Raw genomic sequence first — 17,684 nt, 5'->3', positions numbered from 1 at the left:
ATAGAAAGAAATTAATTGGCCAACTAATATATATAGAAAAAATTAGCCGGGCATGGTGGCACATGCCTGTAGTCCCAGCTACTTGGGAGGCTGAGGCAGAAGGATTGTTTGAGCCCAGGAGTTTGAGGTTGCTGTGAGCTAGGCTGACGCCACGGCACTCACTCTAGCCTAGGCAACAAAGCGAGACACTGTCTCAAAAAAAAAAAAAAAGAATAAAATAAAAGAAAGGGAATGGTTGCCAGGGGCCAAGGAAAAGGGGGAATGAGAAGTTAGTGTTTAAGGAAAAAACTTTTTCAGTTGGAGAGGTTGAAAAAATTCTGGAGATGGATGGTGATGATGCTTGCACAACAATGTAAATGTACTCAATGCCACAGAACTGCATGCTTTAAAAAAAATGGCTAAAATGGTGAATTTTGGCTGGGCATAGTGGCTCACAGCTGTAATTCTAGTACCGTGGGAGGCTGACAGGAGGATTGCTTGAGCTCACGAGTCTGAGACAATCATGAGCAACAGTGGGACTCCAAATGGAAAAGTAGGCTGGGTGCAGTGGTGTGCACTTATGGTCCCAGCTACTCAGGAGGCTGAGGCAGGAGGATCACTTGAGCTGAGAAGTTTGGGGTTGCAGTGAGCTATGATGACACCACTGTACTCTATCTGGGGCAAACAGAGTGAGACTCTGTCTCAAAACCAAAAAACCTGGTCAATTTTATGTTATGTAGATCCTACAATATAAATAATAATAAAGGGAAACTCCAGAAGACAGCAAATCTTAGGTCACACACACTATAGATAAAACATTATTTGTCTTTCCTAAACTATCAAACACAACATATAAAACTGCACAATATAGTGAATGAAAATTAATAAACTCCATAAAATTTCCCTAACCTTCCAAAAAAAGGTGAATTTGGTGGTACTGAAAATTGCAGAAGTGGCTGGGCATGGTGGTTCATGCATGTAATCCTAGCACTTTGGGAGGCCAAGGTAGAAGGGTTGCTTGAGGCCAGGAGTTTGAGACCCGCTTGGGCGAGAGAGAGACCCCATCTCCACAAAAAAATAAGACAAGTTAGCTGGGCATGGTGATGCACACCTGTAGTCCCAGATACTTCTGAAGCTGAGGCTGGAGGATCGCTTGAACCCAGGAGTTTGAGGTTGCAGTGAGCTATGATGATGCAGTGAGCTATGATGATGCACTGTACTCTATCTAGCCCAGGTGACAGAGCAAGACCCTGACTTGATTAAACAAAACAAAACAAAGAACCAGCTCTGGCTGTTGTGTGGAGAATGGACTGGAAGAAGACAACAAAGAAAGCCAGAGCCTAGTTAGGACATGATGCCAAAGTATGAGATGATAGCTGGACTGATGTGGTGACTGAGGAAACAGCAAAGTTAACAAATTTGTGTTCTAGAGACAGAATCAATGTTCTCACACAAATTAGAGGATAACAAAGGGAAAAAAAAGCAAGATGACTTGACTATGTTAGAGTGATTTACCAAGATGGGAAAGACTGGCAAGAACCAGGACTCAGAGGAAAACAGAAACCAAAACCACCAAGAGAAGCTGGACTTAGTTTATTTCTTTATAAGGGATGAGGCCTTGAGGTATCAAGGCTATGATTTCCTCTGAGGCTGTTTACCATTGCCATCTCCTGATGCAAACTAAGGACAAACACTTTGGGGGTAATTTCTCTAAGTCTTTAAAAGCAGACTCAAAACATTAATGCAAGGCTGGGCATGGTGGCTCATGCCTGTAACCCTAGCACTCTGGGAGGCCGAGGCGGCCGGGTTGCTTGAGGTCAGGAGTTCGCAACCAGCCTGAGCAAGAACGAGACCCCGTCTCTACTATAAATAGAAAGAAATTAATTGACCAACTAATATATATAGAAAAAATTAGTCGGGCATGGTGGCGCATGCCTGTAGTCCCAGCTACTCGGGAGGCTAAGGCAGTAGGATTGCTGAACCCAGGAGTTTGAGGTTGCTGTGAGCTAGGCTGATGCCACGGCACTCACCCTAGCCTGGGCAACAAAGCAAGACTCTGTCTAAAAAAACAAAACATAACAAAACATTAATGCAACCAGGAGCGGGAGGAGAGGGAAAACCATTAAAAAACAAAATAACCCAACTAGCCTAAAAATGCCTAAAATAATCTTGACAGACTAAACAGTATATTACCAGATGAAGCTGTAGAAATGGTAAACATAAGGTCAAAGACAATCTCATTTACATATTTAGGTGGTATCATCTCCAACCTCACCTACCACATATATACTTGTGGAAAGAAACTATTTTCCTCCAATATTTCCATCCTCAGTTACTAGTACCATTACACTCAGTCACCTAAACTAGAAATACTACTAGTATCTTTGATTCTACATCCTACCCTTATCCACCCCCACATCCATTCACTTAACAGAATCTGTTGCTTTGCATCTAAGTCAGAGAATCACTTTTCAAACTACACATGACTAGAATTCCACACCCAAGGAAGATTCAGAGTTAGTATTTTGGGTTGAGACCTGGTAAAAACTTTTAATGAGTGCCCCCAGATGATTCTGATGTGCATCCCTGCTTAAGAATCGTTATTCATAACCTCAAAATCTTTCCTGGATTATCCTTAATGCCACTGCTCATTAATTCTTGCCTAGACTATTAAAATAGCCTTCCTACCTCCAGCCTTCCCCACTCTGACATGTATTTTCCACATCACCACCAGAATTCCCTAACTCAAGTATTTTGCTATTTAAAAAAAAGTGACAGTTCAGCTCCTGGCTGGCTCAATCCTCTTAAAAAAAAGGAAAAAAGTGACAATTGGTAAATTCTAAATCATGTCTTTATACTATTAATTTCTTGATTTTGATAATTACACTGGGGTTATATAAGAGTATGTCCTTGACTTTATAAAATAAACACTGAAGTATTTAGAAGTGGCATCATTTCTGCAACATACTCTCCAACAGTTCAGACTAAAACATGCATACATAGACATAGTATGAAGGAGAATGATAATATACACGGGATGGAATGTTAACATTTGGAGAATCTGGTTGAAGGCTATATGGGAATATAGTGTGAAATTATGTCAAAATAAAGAGGTTTAAAAATCTACGCCAGATTCATGCCTACAATCATAGCACTCTGGGAGGCCGAGGCAGGAGGATTACTTGAGGCCAGGAGTTTGAGACCAGCCTGGGCAATAGCAAGACCTTATCTCTACAAAACATTAAAAAAATTAGCCCAGTGTGGTGGCATGCACCTGTAGTGCCAGCTACCAGGGAGTATGAGGCTGCAGAGCACTATGATGATGTCACTGAACTCTAGCCCAGACAACAAAGTGAGATCCTATCCTGAAAAACAAAACAAAAACAAACCACACACACACACACACACAAACCAAAGCAAAACTCCCATAGCCAGAACATTTCATTCTGAGTTGTACTTTTGTTAACACTATTCTTTTTTTTTTTTTTTTGAGACAAAGTCTCACTCAGTCACCCCAGCTTGAGTGCAGTGGAGTCATTATGAATCACTGTGATCTCAAACTCCTGGACTCAAACAATCCTCCTGCCTCAGCCTCCCAGGTAGCTGGGACTACAGGCACACAACACTGTACCCAGCTAATTTTTCTTTTTCTTCTTCTTTTTTTTAATACAGACAGGGTCTTACTCTTGCTCAGGCTGATCTTGAACTCCTTACTTCAAGCAATCCTCCCACCTCAGCCTCCCAGAGTGCTAGGATTACAGGTGTGAGCCATCAACCCAGTTAACGCTATTCTTATGTAAGCTATTAAGTCATTCGCGCGCGCGCGCACAAACACCACACACAGCAGCCCCAAATAATCGCCTTACTAGCATATATGCAATACTATCCTTTTTCTCTGGAAGAAAAAAATTTATGGATGAGAGAATACGACAAGGCAATTTCTTTTCAGAGGCCAAAGCTATAGAGGAGAGGCTATCAGATGCAGCTCTCTGAATTCTTTTTATTCAAATGAGTAAGACAATAAAGACTAAGCATAACTCCCCCAAGACAGTGAAACGCATTACTATGAGAAAATTTACAAAAAGAAACAGGGTATTCTAAACTCAGAAGGGCATGAAAAGCCATCATAATCTGAATAATTCTATATAATGAATCTCTGTAAGTGAAACAGCCAAAACCAAAACACCATCCAGACTGTTCTGGTTGGTCTCAGGGGTGCTCCAATTCTGGGCTATCAGAAACACAGCAGTGATCGAAAGCAGTGAGATGTTGACCCCTTGGAGGTCTGTGGAGAGCTCAAGACTTGCAGTGGATTCACAGACTCCTTGAAGCTGATCCCTGGAGTCCAGGTAAGGACGAGAGGCTCAGAGTCTCACTCTGTTGCCCAGAGGGCAAGGGTACTATGGCGTCAGCCTAGCTCACAGCAACCTCAAACTCCTGGGCTCAAGCAATCCTTCTGCCTCAGCCTCCCAAGTAGCTGAGACTACAAGCATGCGCGGCCATACCTGGCTAATTTTTTCTATATATTTTTAGTTGACCAATTAATTTCTTTCTATTTATAGTAGAGACGGGGTCTCGCTCTTGCTCAGGCTGGTTTTGAACTCCTGACCTTGACAATCGGCCCGCCTCGGCCTCCCAGAGTGCTAGGATTACAGGCATGAGCCACCATGCCCAGCCTGTATAAGTATTTTTAAGCACAGCTTTTACAGTCATGAAATGACCCTTAACCATCAACTCAATTTGATAATTACAAATATGACTTAACATTTGTGCCAAGTACCAAAATAGAAAACACTGTGTAGCCATTAACCAGTATTCTAACAAATTGCTTACAACTGTCAGACAGACATTAAGTTTTATCTCTCTAGCACTAGTGTTCTACAATGTATCTAAACTAGTAAGTAGAAGAATTCAGAACACATGTTTAAAAACAACAAAAAACTTTATCAACAATATGAAGGGAGATACTGAAATACTTCAAAATTTTACCAAAAATAAGATCTGTATGAATGGCACTAAAATGTGTTAATATAATTGATACATGAAGACAATCATTTTAAATATAAGCCTTGAGAAAAGAACTGCATTCAGAAATACAATCTAAAATACAAGAGAAATGACAAACTCAACTCACCAGCAATTTCTACAATATCGCCAGGAACTATGTCTTTAGCTTTAATCCGCTGTACACTCTTTCTGTCCTGTCGATATACTTTGCCCATTTCAGGCTCATACTCCTTAAGGGCTTCAATTGCATTTTCAGCATTTCTTTCCTGTATAAAAGATAACAGAATAGTAAACACCTGCCTGCCATTGTTAAGTATTTCTAGCTCAAGGAATAAAATGTTAGGAGTTCTAATATTAAAAAAAAAAAAAATAGAGAGATAGCGAGCAGCACACTAATAACATCTGTATTAAACTACTCACATTTTAAGGCAATAAACACTTTACAAGGGCACTCAAAATTCTGTATTAAAAAACGAAAAGATAAGCACCCCTAAGAAAAGTAAGGGGGGAAAAACCATAATGAGGAAAAGCTGGGTTACAGAATCTGCCATCCTGACCAGGCATGGTGGCTCATGCCTGTAGTCCTAGCACTCTGGGAGGCTGAGACGGGAGGATTGCTTGAGCTCAAGAGTTCCAGACCAGCCTGACCCAAGAGTAAGACCCCATCTCTACTAAAAATAGAAAAATTCAGCAAGAGCAAGACCCCATCTCTTGGCCAACTAAAAATATATAGAAAAAATTAGCTGGGCATGGTGGCACATGCTTGTAGTCCCAGGTACTCGGGAGGCTGAGGCAGGAGGATTGCTTGAGCCCAGGAGTTGGGAGTTGCTGTGAGCTAGGCTGATGCCATGGCACTCTAGCCAGGGAAACAAAGTGAGACTCTGCCTCAAAAAAAATTAAGAATAACAGGCACATTCTATTTTAGTCCTCAAAGGGGTGACTATATCCATCAAAAACCTAAAAGATCAGTACTTCAAATTCATTCCAGTGTCAGAGTCCCTTAAAATCAAACCAAAAAAACCTCAAACAGATCAACAATCCTAAAAAAAAATTAAAAGTCCTCAGCTAGATATGTGCAGAAACAGCAGTCCTCGACGTTTTTGGCACCAGGGACCAGTTTCATGGAAGGCAATTTTTCCAACAGGGGTGGTGACTGCAGCAGCAGAACAATTATGTGAATGGGGATGCCCTTATGTTTCTGTAGTAAAACTAGTTTCACTCTGTAAGAAAAGCCTGGGCAATTGAGGGAACACAGCCAGGAGTAAGCACTACAGGGAAAACAATTTAGGGCTTAAACAGTTTTTATAGCTAATCCCACAAAAAAAATCCAAGGAGAACAAACATGAAATTGAGTTTATAAAGTCAAAGGAAGCAACTAGGAAATATAAAGACAATATATACTGGTTCCACATTTTTTGGTTTCCTTAAGTAGTTTCTCTCATCTATTTTAACTCCTTGCCATGAAGGCTGTGCAATTTAACAGCAAAGTTTACATGTGTGAGGTCTAAAATTCTGCAATAAATGGACAAAAGAAAAAATGCATGTAGACTTTCCACATATTTCCTCTCAGTATATCAGGAAATAAAACAGAAAGACTAAAGCAATTCAAATCACTTACATAAGTTACTAAAATTTAGTGCTCCAAGAATTTCTGCTTACCTGCCATACACCCACAATTGCATTGGCTACTAATATAAGTAAAATTACAAAAGGTTCTACAAAGGCTGTAATTGTTTCTTCACCTTCTTCAAACCAAGCCAAAACCTAGAAGAAAAATGGCATGCATTAGAATTACTGTGTTTTCAGGCTTAGTGCCACTTGATAACAAAAGTGGCCAGCGCTATTAGGAATTATAACAGCAATTATAATATTTTGTTATCTTCTCTAGAAAAATGGCAGCAAAATATAATGACACAAAAAGCTTATGTTCTGTTTGTAATTCTTGATAGTCAAAACTATACTTCTTAATAATACCCTTAAGAGTTAATTTTTTGATATAATAATTCAATTTTAGAATTCAAATAAAATACTTTTGGGGAAACTAAATCCCACTCATTTTATATGTATATATTGAGAAAAAGTAAAATTTTAATTCCTGATTTTATTAAAGTAAAAAGTGATTATCAAAGCTATGTTGATTTTAGGCCAGGCGCGGTGGCTCACACCTGTAATCCTAGCTCTCTGGGAGGCCGAGGCGGGCGGATCGCTCAAGGTCAGGAGTTCAAAACCAGCCTGAGCAAAAGAGAGACCCTGTCTCTACTAAAAATAGAAAGAAATTAATTGGCCAACTAAAATAAATAAAATTAAAAAAAAGAAAGATGTTAAGGCAATGCCCAACATGAATCTTGCAAGATGGTAACAATGAATTAATAAGAACTATCAATTTGAAAGGGAGAAGAGGAGAAAACAAAAAAACCCAGGAGACCACAGGACCAGGTCCTGACAGATGTCAATCACTACTGACATCTGGTGAACTAGAGTTAAGTAGAAAACCACAATGAATATGATAAATGCTGCTGCAAGCTTTCAACAGGGCATTCTTAGTGTTAAGGCCAGGCCTAATGCCGGAATGAAAACTTCTCTAGGAAGTTATAAATTTTGAAAGATGCAAGATCACAGCTGCTCTGATACTAGCCTTTCAAACATTTGCCAAGGAGAGTATATCAGAAATAAAAAACTTAATTAGCTCTTGGGGGAGAAAAATTGCTCAACTTGAAGAGTAACTAGGACCTTTCCAAAAGGTCAGTGAGGCATTAGCAACTCTAAGATAAGCTTCACACCTTATTAAAATGGGAATCAATTTCTCTCTTGGCAGTCCAGCCTGGGGAACAAACTTAAAGCAACATCCCGTAACAGCCAGAGCAAAGGAAAAGACTAAGGGAAGCAGTGACACAATTATCAGATCAAATCTACTTTTCAAGAAAACGTACAGTTCCTTTTCACAAGTATTCATCAATAATGTAAGAATCCTAACTTGTACAAATGTAGTAGCCTTTTCTTCTATATTACTTTAAATGTTTATGTGTAAGAAACATAAGCATTCGTATTATTTGAAGGTTCTACATATAAATTACTGCTTTATGAAAAACTAGTGGGCAAATCTTAGATGCTGCCCAAACCTATTTAAAATTGACAATCACTAATTTCCTGAATATTTAAAAAAGTGTCTATTTTGAAACCACAAATAACCCACAGAATTAAATACTACAGCCCCAAATTAAGAGCAACCATGTCATATCACAGTGGGCAGTCTTTCATGGTTATGTTCTATTGATAAGAAAACCTCTTGCAGACGCATTAAGTGGGAAGATGACTGCTGACAAATAAGACTCCATGAGATGGGGAGAGGGGTGAAGAAAGGGAAGGAAAACTGGAGGAGTGGTAATACCAAAATGCAAGATGTCTTATTAGTTCTGTAATAAGGTGAGTTCATAATTAATTTACCAGAAATTACACAAAGTATACCTATACAGGAGACAGGGAAAACGTTTCTAAAAATCTTGACAACAGGCTGAATATAAAGAATTATTATCTGCTTATATTGCCTTTTGTTTGACGACGTTGTATCCCTAAGGGGCCTAGAGCTTCTGGTACATAGTTGATCCTTGATATATATTTATTGAATAAATGCATAAATTAATGGAACAAAATCTCATATGACTTCTAAGATACAAGACTCTAAGTGACAGTACATGAATTTACATGAATTTAATAAACATTAGGAGCAAAAAGGTAACCAACTTCATAAATAGCAAAGAAGAGTGGAAGAAAAGGCTAATGCAAATGATTTTAGACATAAACAGTGTTTCTTTTTCCCCTTTGCTTTGTACTAATACAGTAACACTACCTGTCTTCTGGTTCAAAGAAGTTCAAAGTTTCAAATTTGCCAATCTAATTCAAAGTAACCATTTGCTAATGAACACTCAACTTCAATTTAGGGCATCTTTCAATTATTATCCACATGATTAATCTCTGTACAGCACTGCAACTTCTGATAGGAACTACAATAAAGCAAATTTTAATCCAAGGTAAAAAGTCATGTTCTGCTGTAAAACTGGAAGACAGTCATGATACTGTGACTCAGTTATCTATGTTGGAATAATAGACTGAGCTCTTAATAAGGCAATAAAAATAAAATAGAAGATAATAAGCACATTTTACTTCTCCATGTATTCACAGAAAGTTGGTACTGTGCCTTTGGGCATTCAAACACTTGCTCAATAAATGAAGAAATTTACATTAAAAAACGTTTTAAAAGGAAATATAAATTAAACAGTTCACAAAAATGATACAAAGTATTATCAATAAAGTGTTATGGCAATTTCTGGGGTGGGAAACAAAAATCATTTCAGTCATTAAAAAACAACATGGATTAGAACTCATTCTTTCTGATCCAGACACAAAGTTTATGTAAAAACATTGTTCGATGTTTTCAAATTTTAATACAATCTTCTTTTTTTAAACAAGTACAGTAAGTAATATATACTGTATTTGAAAAATTCATCTTTTGAACCATTAAGGAAAGTTCTAAATAAATTAGTTAAACCAATCAGTAAATTGCTCATTTTATCCCGTTTTTAAAATATTAACAGAAGACATGGAAAAATTTTAAACCACTACAAAATGCAATATCAAATACTTTCTAAATGTACTACTCTGAGAAAACCGAAGTAAACAGATCCCATGTATTTTGAAAATGCTATCAAAACAAACTCACCCAAACATATGTGATGTCAAAAGCACTAACTCTAAGGAATAAAGAATCCTTTTCAAAAGGTTCAGTAGGAAGACAAGACACAGACACAGTTATTCCAACGTAACTGAAAGGTTAAGATGTTTTATTAGCATTTTAGGGTCAATCTAAGTAGCTGAGGTAGGAAACAGGTAGAGGGCAGAGAACCCTAAGCAAATTGTTATTAGAGAAGACTTTATGATTTAGACCAGGCGTACTCAAACTAGGGCCTGCGGGCCACATGCGGGTGTTTTTGCCTGTTTGTTTTTTTACTTCAAAATAAGATACGTGCAGTGTGCATAGGAATTTGTTCATAGTTTTTTTTAAACTATAGTCCGGCCCTGCAACGGTCTGAAGGACAGTGAACTGTCCCCCTGTTTAAAAGTTTGAGGACCCCTGATTTAGACAGATGGCAATGAGACCAACTTGGCCCTTATGCTCATCCCCCTTCTCATCTTTTCTCAAATGTCACCTTTTTCAAGGACTTTCCTTGAACACCCTATTTGAGAATTGTATTCCCTTATTTCCAAGCCCCCTTGATTTTTCTCAACAGCCCCATCCTCTAGGTAAGGATTTGTCCATTTTGTTTGCTGTTGTACCCCAAGTAACAGGTGCTCAACACCTAATAAAGCAACGAAAGAGGAAAAGTCGGGCAGGCATTCCACTCAAACAACCATATGATGTTTTACATTTAGGGTAAAGATGGTAACCAAGAGGAGGATGGAAAGATCAAGTGAAATATTGGAGGGTGGGGAGGTGACTTGGCTGTCAAATTGAGGAATTTCTAATATTCATATGCACTGGGAGATGGAGAAGCTCACTTCATCCAATCCAATCAACCTTCAAAAAAAACCATTCTGGCAAATATTACAAATTAAACTTCATCCCTACAGTCACAAGAGTAAAACATTAATGCAGTTTTCTACTTTCTGCCACAGCAAAATACTATAGTTAACAGTTTACTACTTAGTTTGATATTTGAAATAAATCACTAATATTCTTTTTAACTTGAGCATGACCTGATGATGCATTATGTATACATTACAAGAACTGTCAATTCTCCAAAAGTACTTGAATATTCTACCATGTTTTTCCTGTTAAGCTAACAGGAATAAACTGGCTACCACAAAAAGACTCAGTGCTCTTTCTTTTGAAGGATAAAGAAATGAGGAACAAAAGGTCAAGTACAACGTAGCAGCCGTGCCAACCCTACATGAAGAAAATCAACTGAACAGGTTTTATATCCGCAATTTCCTGGCCAAACAAACCAAAGCAAATTAAGTGAATTCTACAGTAAAAGCACTTGCTAAATACTCACTTTTTCTATTTTGCAACCCATAAAATAAAAACGTAACACAACACAGTTCATTTCCTGAGCAAAAACTCCAAGTAGTTACCAAAAAGGAACTCCAATTTCAGCTCCAAAATATAGCTCTATAATACTCTAAAAAGCCAATGTCCTACCTTACAAGAAAATCAAACCATTTCAAAACCCATTTGAAAATGCCTTTAAATCATAAATTCCTAATTACGTCAAAGTTAAAAAAATTCACAGACATCATTAATTCAAAATGCTAATATAAAGTCACTCAAATTGGCCACTCAGAAAGAGACCCTATACAACTCAAATTGCCAACATTTTGTTTACTATAACATCAGTGGCATTATTTCCAACACTGCTTCAAATTGCAACACAGAATTCCGTAAAAATTTATTTTACCTCTGGTTTGTATACACTAGTAGTTACCGATCACCTTACTGCATTCCAACATTTAACTGCCAAAGTTGAGACTATTTTGAAATTAATTATGCAGACAGCTTAAATATCTTATATTACCTCCAACTATATCACTTATTTTCCCCCATAGCAATGTATTGAACCTATAGTTAATCAAACAGCTCTACTCATTTATTTTAATTGGTAAAACAGCAGCCATTTACTGGAGGCAAAATATTTTTAAATTAAAGACAGACACATCAGAGGTGTGGAGCAATTGATTCAGTATGCTGAATGGTTTGCTATCAATGTCTCAATTTTATTCAATGAAAACCACAGAAAAGATTCTTGGAGAATGAATTATTAATGGCTACATACCACTTGGCTAACACAGTATGATATATTAAAGCCTCATGGCAGAATTTATGTGAAAACTACTCCAAATGTTTACCTCTTGCTACCACTGCTTAAAAGATGGGTATGAATGAAATTAATCCTTTCCTCATCTGAACTAAATAAATGCCCACTGCTCTGCTTAATTCTCAAAATAGCCATCCATGGTATAGTTGTCATAAAAACTGAGGTAGATCCCTGGGACTTGCATATATAACAAACACACAAAATTAAAACTTAGAAGCTGTGTCAATTTTGTGAAACTTGACAGTAGTATTGCACTGGGTAAATGCCATTTCCCATAGTGGTTTCTATAAAAACAAAATACTGTAATTCAAGAACAAAAGGCAACTCATCCCGTTAGGATTGAGAACATCTGTGTCCTATTCATGACCATTTTTAGGAAAACTACCAAAAAGTTTATTGCCTGAGAAACAAATGCAACAAAATACTTAAGAGAAAAAAATGTTAATAACCTAGAAATATCCTGGCCACCCCATCACCTTTTTTCTGAGGTAGTTCTTTGCATTTCACTAGTTTCTTAGCAACCATACAGGACTCAAGCGGGTAAGCGCAAGAAAAACACTATGCTGTTTTTTTTTTTTTCTTTCAAGATCTAGAACCAAGTGTACTAAACCTTGTTCTCTCAACCCAGGAATCACCCAAGACAGGGGTCCAAATTAGATAAATATACCACCCTAAAGGTCAGTGACCAAATTTGGTCAACACTGGTGCCATCACGGCCGTCATCATTCTTGTCACAGTCAGGAACAACTGTCACCTTGCCATTACCAGGAAGGGAAAGCAACTGGAATATTCCTTTTGTAAGTTCTATTTACAGACTACAAAGAGCTCAACATCATCTTAGTATGATCTTACAACATGATAACAATGGAAGAACCCAAAACAGAAAAGGCCTCCAATAAAGAACTTTTTGATACTAAAATCACAAACCACAAAAATTTCTAAGACCCTTATACATTCCGGAACATTTCTACCTGCACCATAAATGTCAGGCATGTGTTTTCTGAACATGAATGGCTTGAAGTGTTTTATTTATAATTTTAAAATATCTAGGTTGTTTGTTTGATTTTCAACATGTAAACACAGCTTTTATCTCCAAAGACGTTTTCACCCAATGGACAGCATGACTTCTGATTTATCTGTGGTATATTTTCAGCTTTACTGGGGTAAAGGAAATAAATTTTTTATACTTACAAAAGATATACATGCTGCCAGTAATAAAATTCTAACTAGTAAGTCTTCAAACTGCTCAATCACAAGTTCCAGCAAGGTTTTTCCTGTCAGAAACAAATATATTTGCTGTAATTGTCATCTTAACATCAGCACACAAATGGGGGAGGAAAGAAAATGTTAAGATTACTTACCTTCTTCAGCAGGTAACTCTGTAGAATGCAGAAATTTGCCAGGCAACGTGTCGAGAGAGGTAGAAAAAAAAAATTAGTATCGTGTTTTTCTAAAAAGAACTGTTAAAATTACCAGCAACAATGTCTTTGAAAAACAGACCTAGTTATATATGAATACTAAATTTTTTTTTTAAAGAAAGCATACAAAAACGATACCTCAAGAAAATATGCACTATTTCCTGTAATCAACAGCTTTAGGTTCCAGCCCGAATCGTAAAATCATTCAGGGCTAGTGAAACAAGGAGTCGTTTCAGCTAAGTCATCACTTCTGCCAGATGTGCAACTTTGGGTAGTACGAAAATGATCAGAGGCTTCCTCAACTACAACGACGCCTTATGAGTCGATTTATGAATCAACTGGGGACAAAATGTCTCGCCGGGCTCAGCCCGGCTGCAAGACTCGTCCTTCCTTCCACCCGGGCCGGCTGCTGCTAGAGAAGCCGCCGAGCTAGCTGCGCGCCGGGAAGGTCACGGGCTAGAGACGCGAAATCCAGGAAAGGGGAAGCGAGGCGCGGACCCCGGTGCCCCCCGCCTGCAACCTCTCTCCCGCGGAGCCAGCACGCGGGCCCGGCCTGCCACCCGCAGCCGTCGGCGGGCGCGGAGCCGAGACCCACGAGGTGGAGCCCGGTCAGCCATCTTCCCTGTCTCGCGCCCGCGCCCGGCCGCGCGGGGCCCCGGCAGCCCCGGCGCCGGCACCTACCGTTGGAGCCCCATTTCTCTTTCAGCTTCTTGACCTGCTCCAGGCTCAGCCCGGTGCTCTCGTTGACGCCGAAGTGGCCCAGCACCTCCTCCACCGTCTTTGTGTGCGCGTTCTCCATGGCTTCGGGGGGCCGGACCGGCCTCACCTCCCGTCCCCGCGGCCTCCTCGCCTCGGCCTCGCACTCGGGCCGCGGGCTCGTGCCACCCCGGGCGCCCAGACGCGGACTGGCTTCACCCCTCCTCCTCCTCCTCCTCCGGCCGCTTCCGCCTCGCCGGGCGCTGAATCACCCCGCGCCCCCTCCCCCAGACAACCGCCCCTCTGGCAGCCCGGCCCTGGCTGCCGGGTGGCTGGGGGGGCTCCCGACCCTCCCTCCCCTCGTTAGAAGGGAGGGCCTCCTTCGCCCTCAACTGCCCGCCGAGAGCGCAGGCCGCGGCCCCGAGCCCCCTCCCCACTCTCCTGAGGTGAATCGCAGCCCCGCCCGGGCCGGAGGAGGGGGAGCACGGCCGACCCCTGAGGGCGGGACGGACCGAGAGAGGACAACCGGCGGGGCGGTGCGCGGCGCGCTCGCTCAGGTCCCTCAGCTCCGCACCCCCGACAGCGGCGGAGGAAACTGCGGCGGAGGAGAAGGAGGTGGCGTCGGGGACGGCTCCGCGGCGGCTGCTCTAATAGCATTTATCGGCCGCTGCCTCCCCTCTCGCCGCCGCCGCGGCATGTGGACGCCGCTCATTGGCCGAGAGCGCCCAGCGCGGCGCGGGCGGCGCGGCCCCGCCTCCTCCCCCCGGCGCCCTCCCTCCCGCGCCTCTCGCCCACGCCGCCGCGCAGGCCCCGCCTCCTCCTGCGCGCCGCCCCTAGGAACCCGGATCGAGGCCGCGCGCGCCGCGCCCGTGCAGTGCACCCTGCGGCGCCGGGGCCAGCCGAGGGGGAAGCTGGGTCCCTCCTCTGCTGGTGCGGTTCTCTGGCCCGTCCATCAGCGGACGTGGGGTGAAGGGCCCCCGTGGGCTCCCTGCTCTCTGCCCCCAGAGACTGACTGCCTTTTAGGGTCTGCCTGGGACCAGGATGGGTGGTTGGAAGGCGAGGCCGAGGAACCTGGGCACAGTCCGCGCGGGGCGTCCCCGAAGCGCGCTCATACTGGTGTCCTTGGCTTGCCTCCTTGCCCTCGGTCGCCTGGGCCGCGCTCTGCATCCTAATCTGTCTCCTTCAGAGCCCCCCTCAGGAACCGAGAGGAGGAATTCCGCAGTTCCCTTCCCACACAGCCAAAATCCCTCATCTGTCGCTTCAGGAACACCGCATCCTACACCCCCAAGCCCAGAGCTGCTTCGCACGCCAACACCAGCTCTTCCCCAGCAGGTTCTGCGCCCTGACTGAGGGAATCCTTCTCTGCAGGGAGGAGGGAGGAGGTTTTATTTCATTTTTAATAGCCCACACAGCTTTTGATACATGTCTGCATAGAAGTCACAGGTTATGCTACTGTAGGTGCTAAATAGCAGCTAGACTTGTGCTAGGAGGTGCCTTGCTGTGGCATTAAGATGAAGGCTGTTTTATGGACTCCCACCACCACCAATAGGAGAAAAAAGGACTTTAATTCAAAACCTACTCTCTTTTTTTTTTTTTTTTGTAGTACAAAACCTACTCTTAAACCACAGATAATTTGCTCTGCTTGAGAGGTTTGTGCAAAGCCTAGGTCACAGCAAGATAAAGAGAATTCTGCCAATATAAAGAAATTATACTACTTAACAAGGGGAAGGGACAGTGCATCGAATGCATGAACAAAACATGAACATATTCGCTTCACAAAGAAGGGCAGCTTAAGTACTAATAAATAGGTTGCAGAACGAAGCATTTAGTTCATTCTTGTGTTTAGCAGTAGTGCACCATCCACATAAGCAAAAGCAGAGCAAAACATCAGCTCAGTTCTTCCCAATGGCTCAGCCTCACAACTTAAGATAAACTCCTTCAACAAATGCAAATCATAGTGCATCACCCAGCTGAAAAAAAAATCAGTCATGCCATTTAATTATTTCCAAGGAGTGGAGATTGGCATGCAGTTTTGACTGATACTTGGAAAAGGATCAACAAAACCCTACACGAAACAAACAAAAAAAGTTCTAGTGGATGGCAACGCAGTAAGAGAAGCAAGGTGCAAACTGGTTAGGTCACAGGATCAGAGCCTCTTCAGGAGCCGCCGGTGACGGCATGGGGGTGTGGTCATGGAGGGCTGGCGGTTCTTTCACGTCTGAGACCAGCTTTGCACCATTTCTTACCTCTTCTTCTGCCTTACCTCACGGCTCTCTTTCAGCATGGATAGAAGCACTGCAGGCAGGGGAAGGATTGTTACCTTTCTCAGCCTGAAAATTGTCTTAGGCTTTTGGTTTTTGAATCTCTCTTCTGTGGCCCAATCTCTGCTTGGGGTTGTAAGCACCTCTGGTGCAATTCTGAGCTTCTGGAGGAGTTCCTGACCTCAGCCTTTGCAAGATTCCAGAATGCTCTTCTCACATATCTCCACAGGCGTTGTTCCATCTTTTCATTCAGATCTCATTTTACTGTCCCCTCCTCAGAGATGTCTTTGCTGGCTATCTAAAGTGGCTACCCTCCCCAGTTCCCCTTCTGTCACATTATTCAGTTTTATTTTCTTCACAGCACTTATCTCTGATAGTGCATTTTTGTTTAGCTGTTTACTGCCTTGCCTGTCTCCTAGTGTCTCTTGGAGCACTAGGCTATAAGTTCCATGAGAACAAAGGCTTGTCTACCTTGTCCATCCTCAGTACAAAGAAGGGTCCCTGGTATACACCCAAGTATTGAATGCCTGCTGTTTGAATGAATGAAAGAGTCCCACCATACCCAGCCCATCAGTAACTTGCAAGAGGCCTCACCCACAGGAGGGCCTCAGGAAATTTTTGCTGAACTCAAGTTCATTGATTTCCAATTTGTGAAATAGACTAGAAGGCCTCCGAACTACTTGCCTCATGAGAATGGCTGTGACAGGTTTACAACAAACAGACAAAACCAAAGCTAGACAGCATTATAGATTTCTCAGAGATGAGTAAGGTGTAAGTTCACACTGGTGCTGTTACCACATTGCCACTTCCCTCCTAGACTGTTCTTTGCAAGCTATTTACTGGAAGCTGGAATACTCCCTTAAACTGAAACTGTGTGATTTTTAGCCCAGAATTGGTCCCTTGTACATTATCATAAGAATCATGCCTTTGGTTCCTCAACCATTTGGCGTCTCTGAAACCTGTTGTTTATAGGTTGCCAAAATGCATCATAACCCACTCTTCCAAAGGCAGAAATATCTAGGTTCTCATATGTAGAAAAAAACTTGTGCTCACTTTATTTTATACATTATGTTTTACTTGCTTCTTAACAAGGTTCTTAAAAGAATAGTATTTTTCAGCAAGGATTGCAGTCATATTCAATCAGTTGAGGATAAAGAGAGAAAAAGAAGAGAAACCATGATTCAGAAGGATGAATGATTTGATCAAAGAACTTCAAAGGCATTAATAAAGGGGGCTATTAGCTGCCAAAAGGCAGGTAGTTCAAAAAGCTAGTCAGACAGAAAAGGCCAGTGGAAAAGAATGACTTGCAGAAGGCCCAGCCAACGTCCCAACCCTCTGCAGCCCTCCTGTAAAGCGAAGGAGATGGCAAAAGGCAGTCTGTTCCATATCTGGGCAGCTCTAATCATTCATGCCATCTCATCCTGGGCTGAATCCATGTCCCATTGGCTAACTTC

General features: G+C 41.6%; 1 protein-coding gene across 3 annotated transcripts in view; it reads right to left on the bottom strand.

Annotated features, from left to right (window-relative positions):
• Window positions 1-14,629, bottom strand: part of ATP2A2 (ATPase sarcoplasmic/endoplasmic reticulum Ca2+ transporting 2) — a 66,922-nt gene extending 52,293 nt beyond the window's left edge. For 2 of the 3 annotated variants that reach the window (XR_001158432.2, XM_075996542.1), the window contains exons 1-5: window positions 13,955-14,629; window positions 13,217-13,234; window positions 13,047-13,129; window positions 6,646-6,750; window positions 5,114-5,252 (exon numbers count right to left, since the gene is read on the bottom strand). Coding sequence is in view for 2 of the 3 variants with exons in the window: in XM_075996542.1 (XP_075852657.1) it covers window positions 5,114-5,252; window positions 6,646-6,750; window positions 13,047-13,129; window positions 13,217-13,234; window positions 13,955-14,072 (463 nt within the window). In the remaining variant the exon portion in view is untranslated. The remainder of the gene's footprint in view (window positions 1-5,113; window positions 5,253-6,645; window positions 6,751-13,046; window positions 13,130-13,216; window positions 13,235-13,954) is intronic. The other variant, XM_012782315.2, reaches the window with a different exon arrangement.
• Between the last annotated feature and the right edge of the window lie 3,055 nt (window positions 14,630-17,684).

The sequence above is a fragment of the Microcebus murinus genome, chromosome 22, assembly GCF_040939455.1.
Source record: "Microcebus murinus isolate Inina chromosome 22, M.murinus_Inina_mat1.0, whole genome shotgun sequence".
In the NCBI taxonomy this organism is placed as follows: domain Eukaryota; kingdom Metazoa; phylum Chordata; class Mammalia; order Primates; family Cheirogaleidae; genus Microcebus; species Microcebus murinus.
The sequence above is the reverse complement of the archived record's forward strand: the minus strand, read 5'-3'. Positions and strand labels throughout refer to the sequence as shown.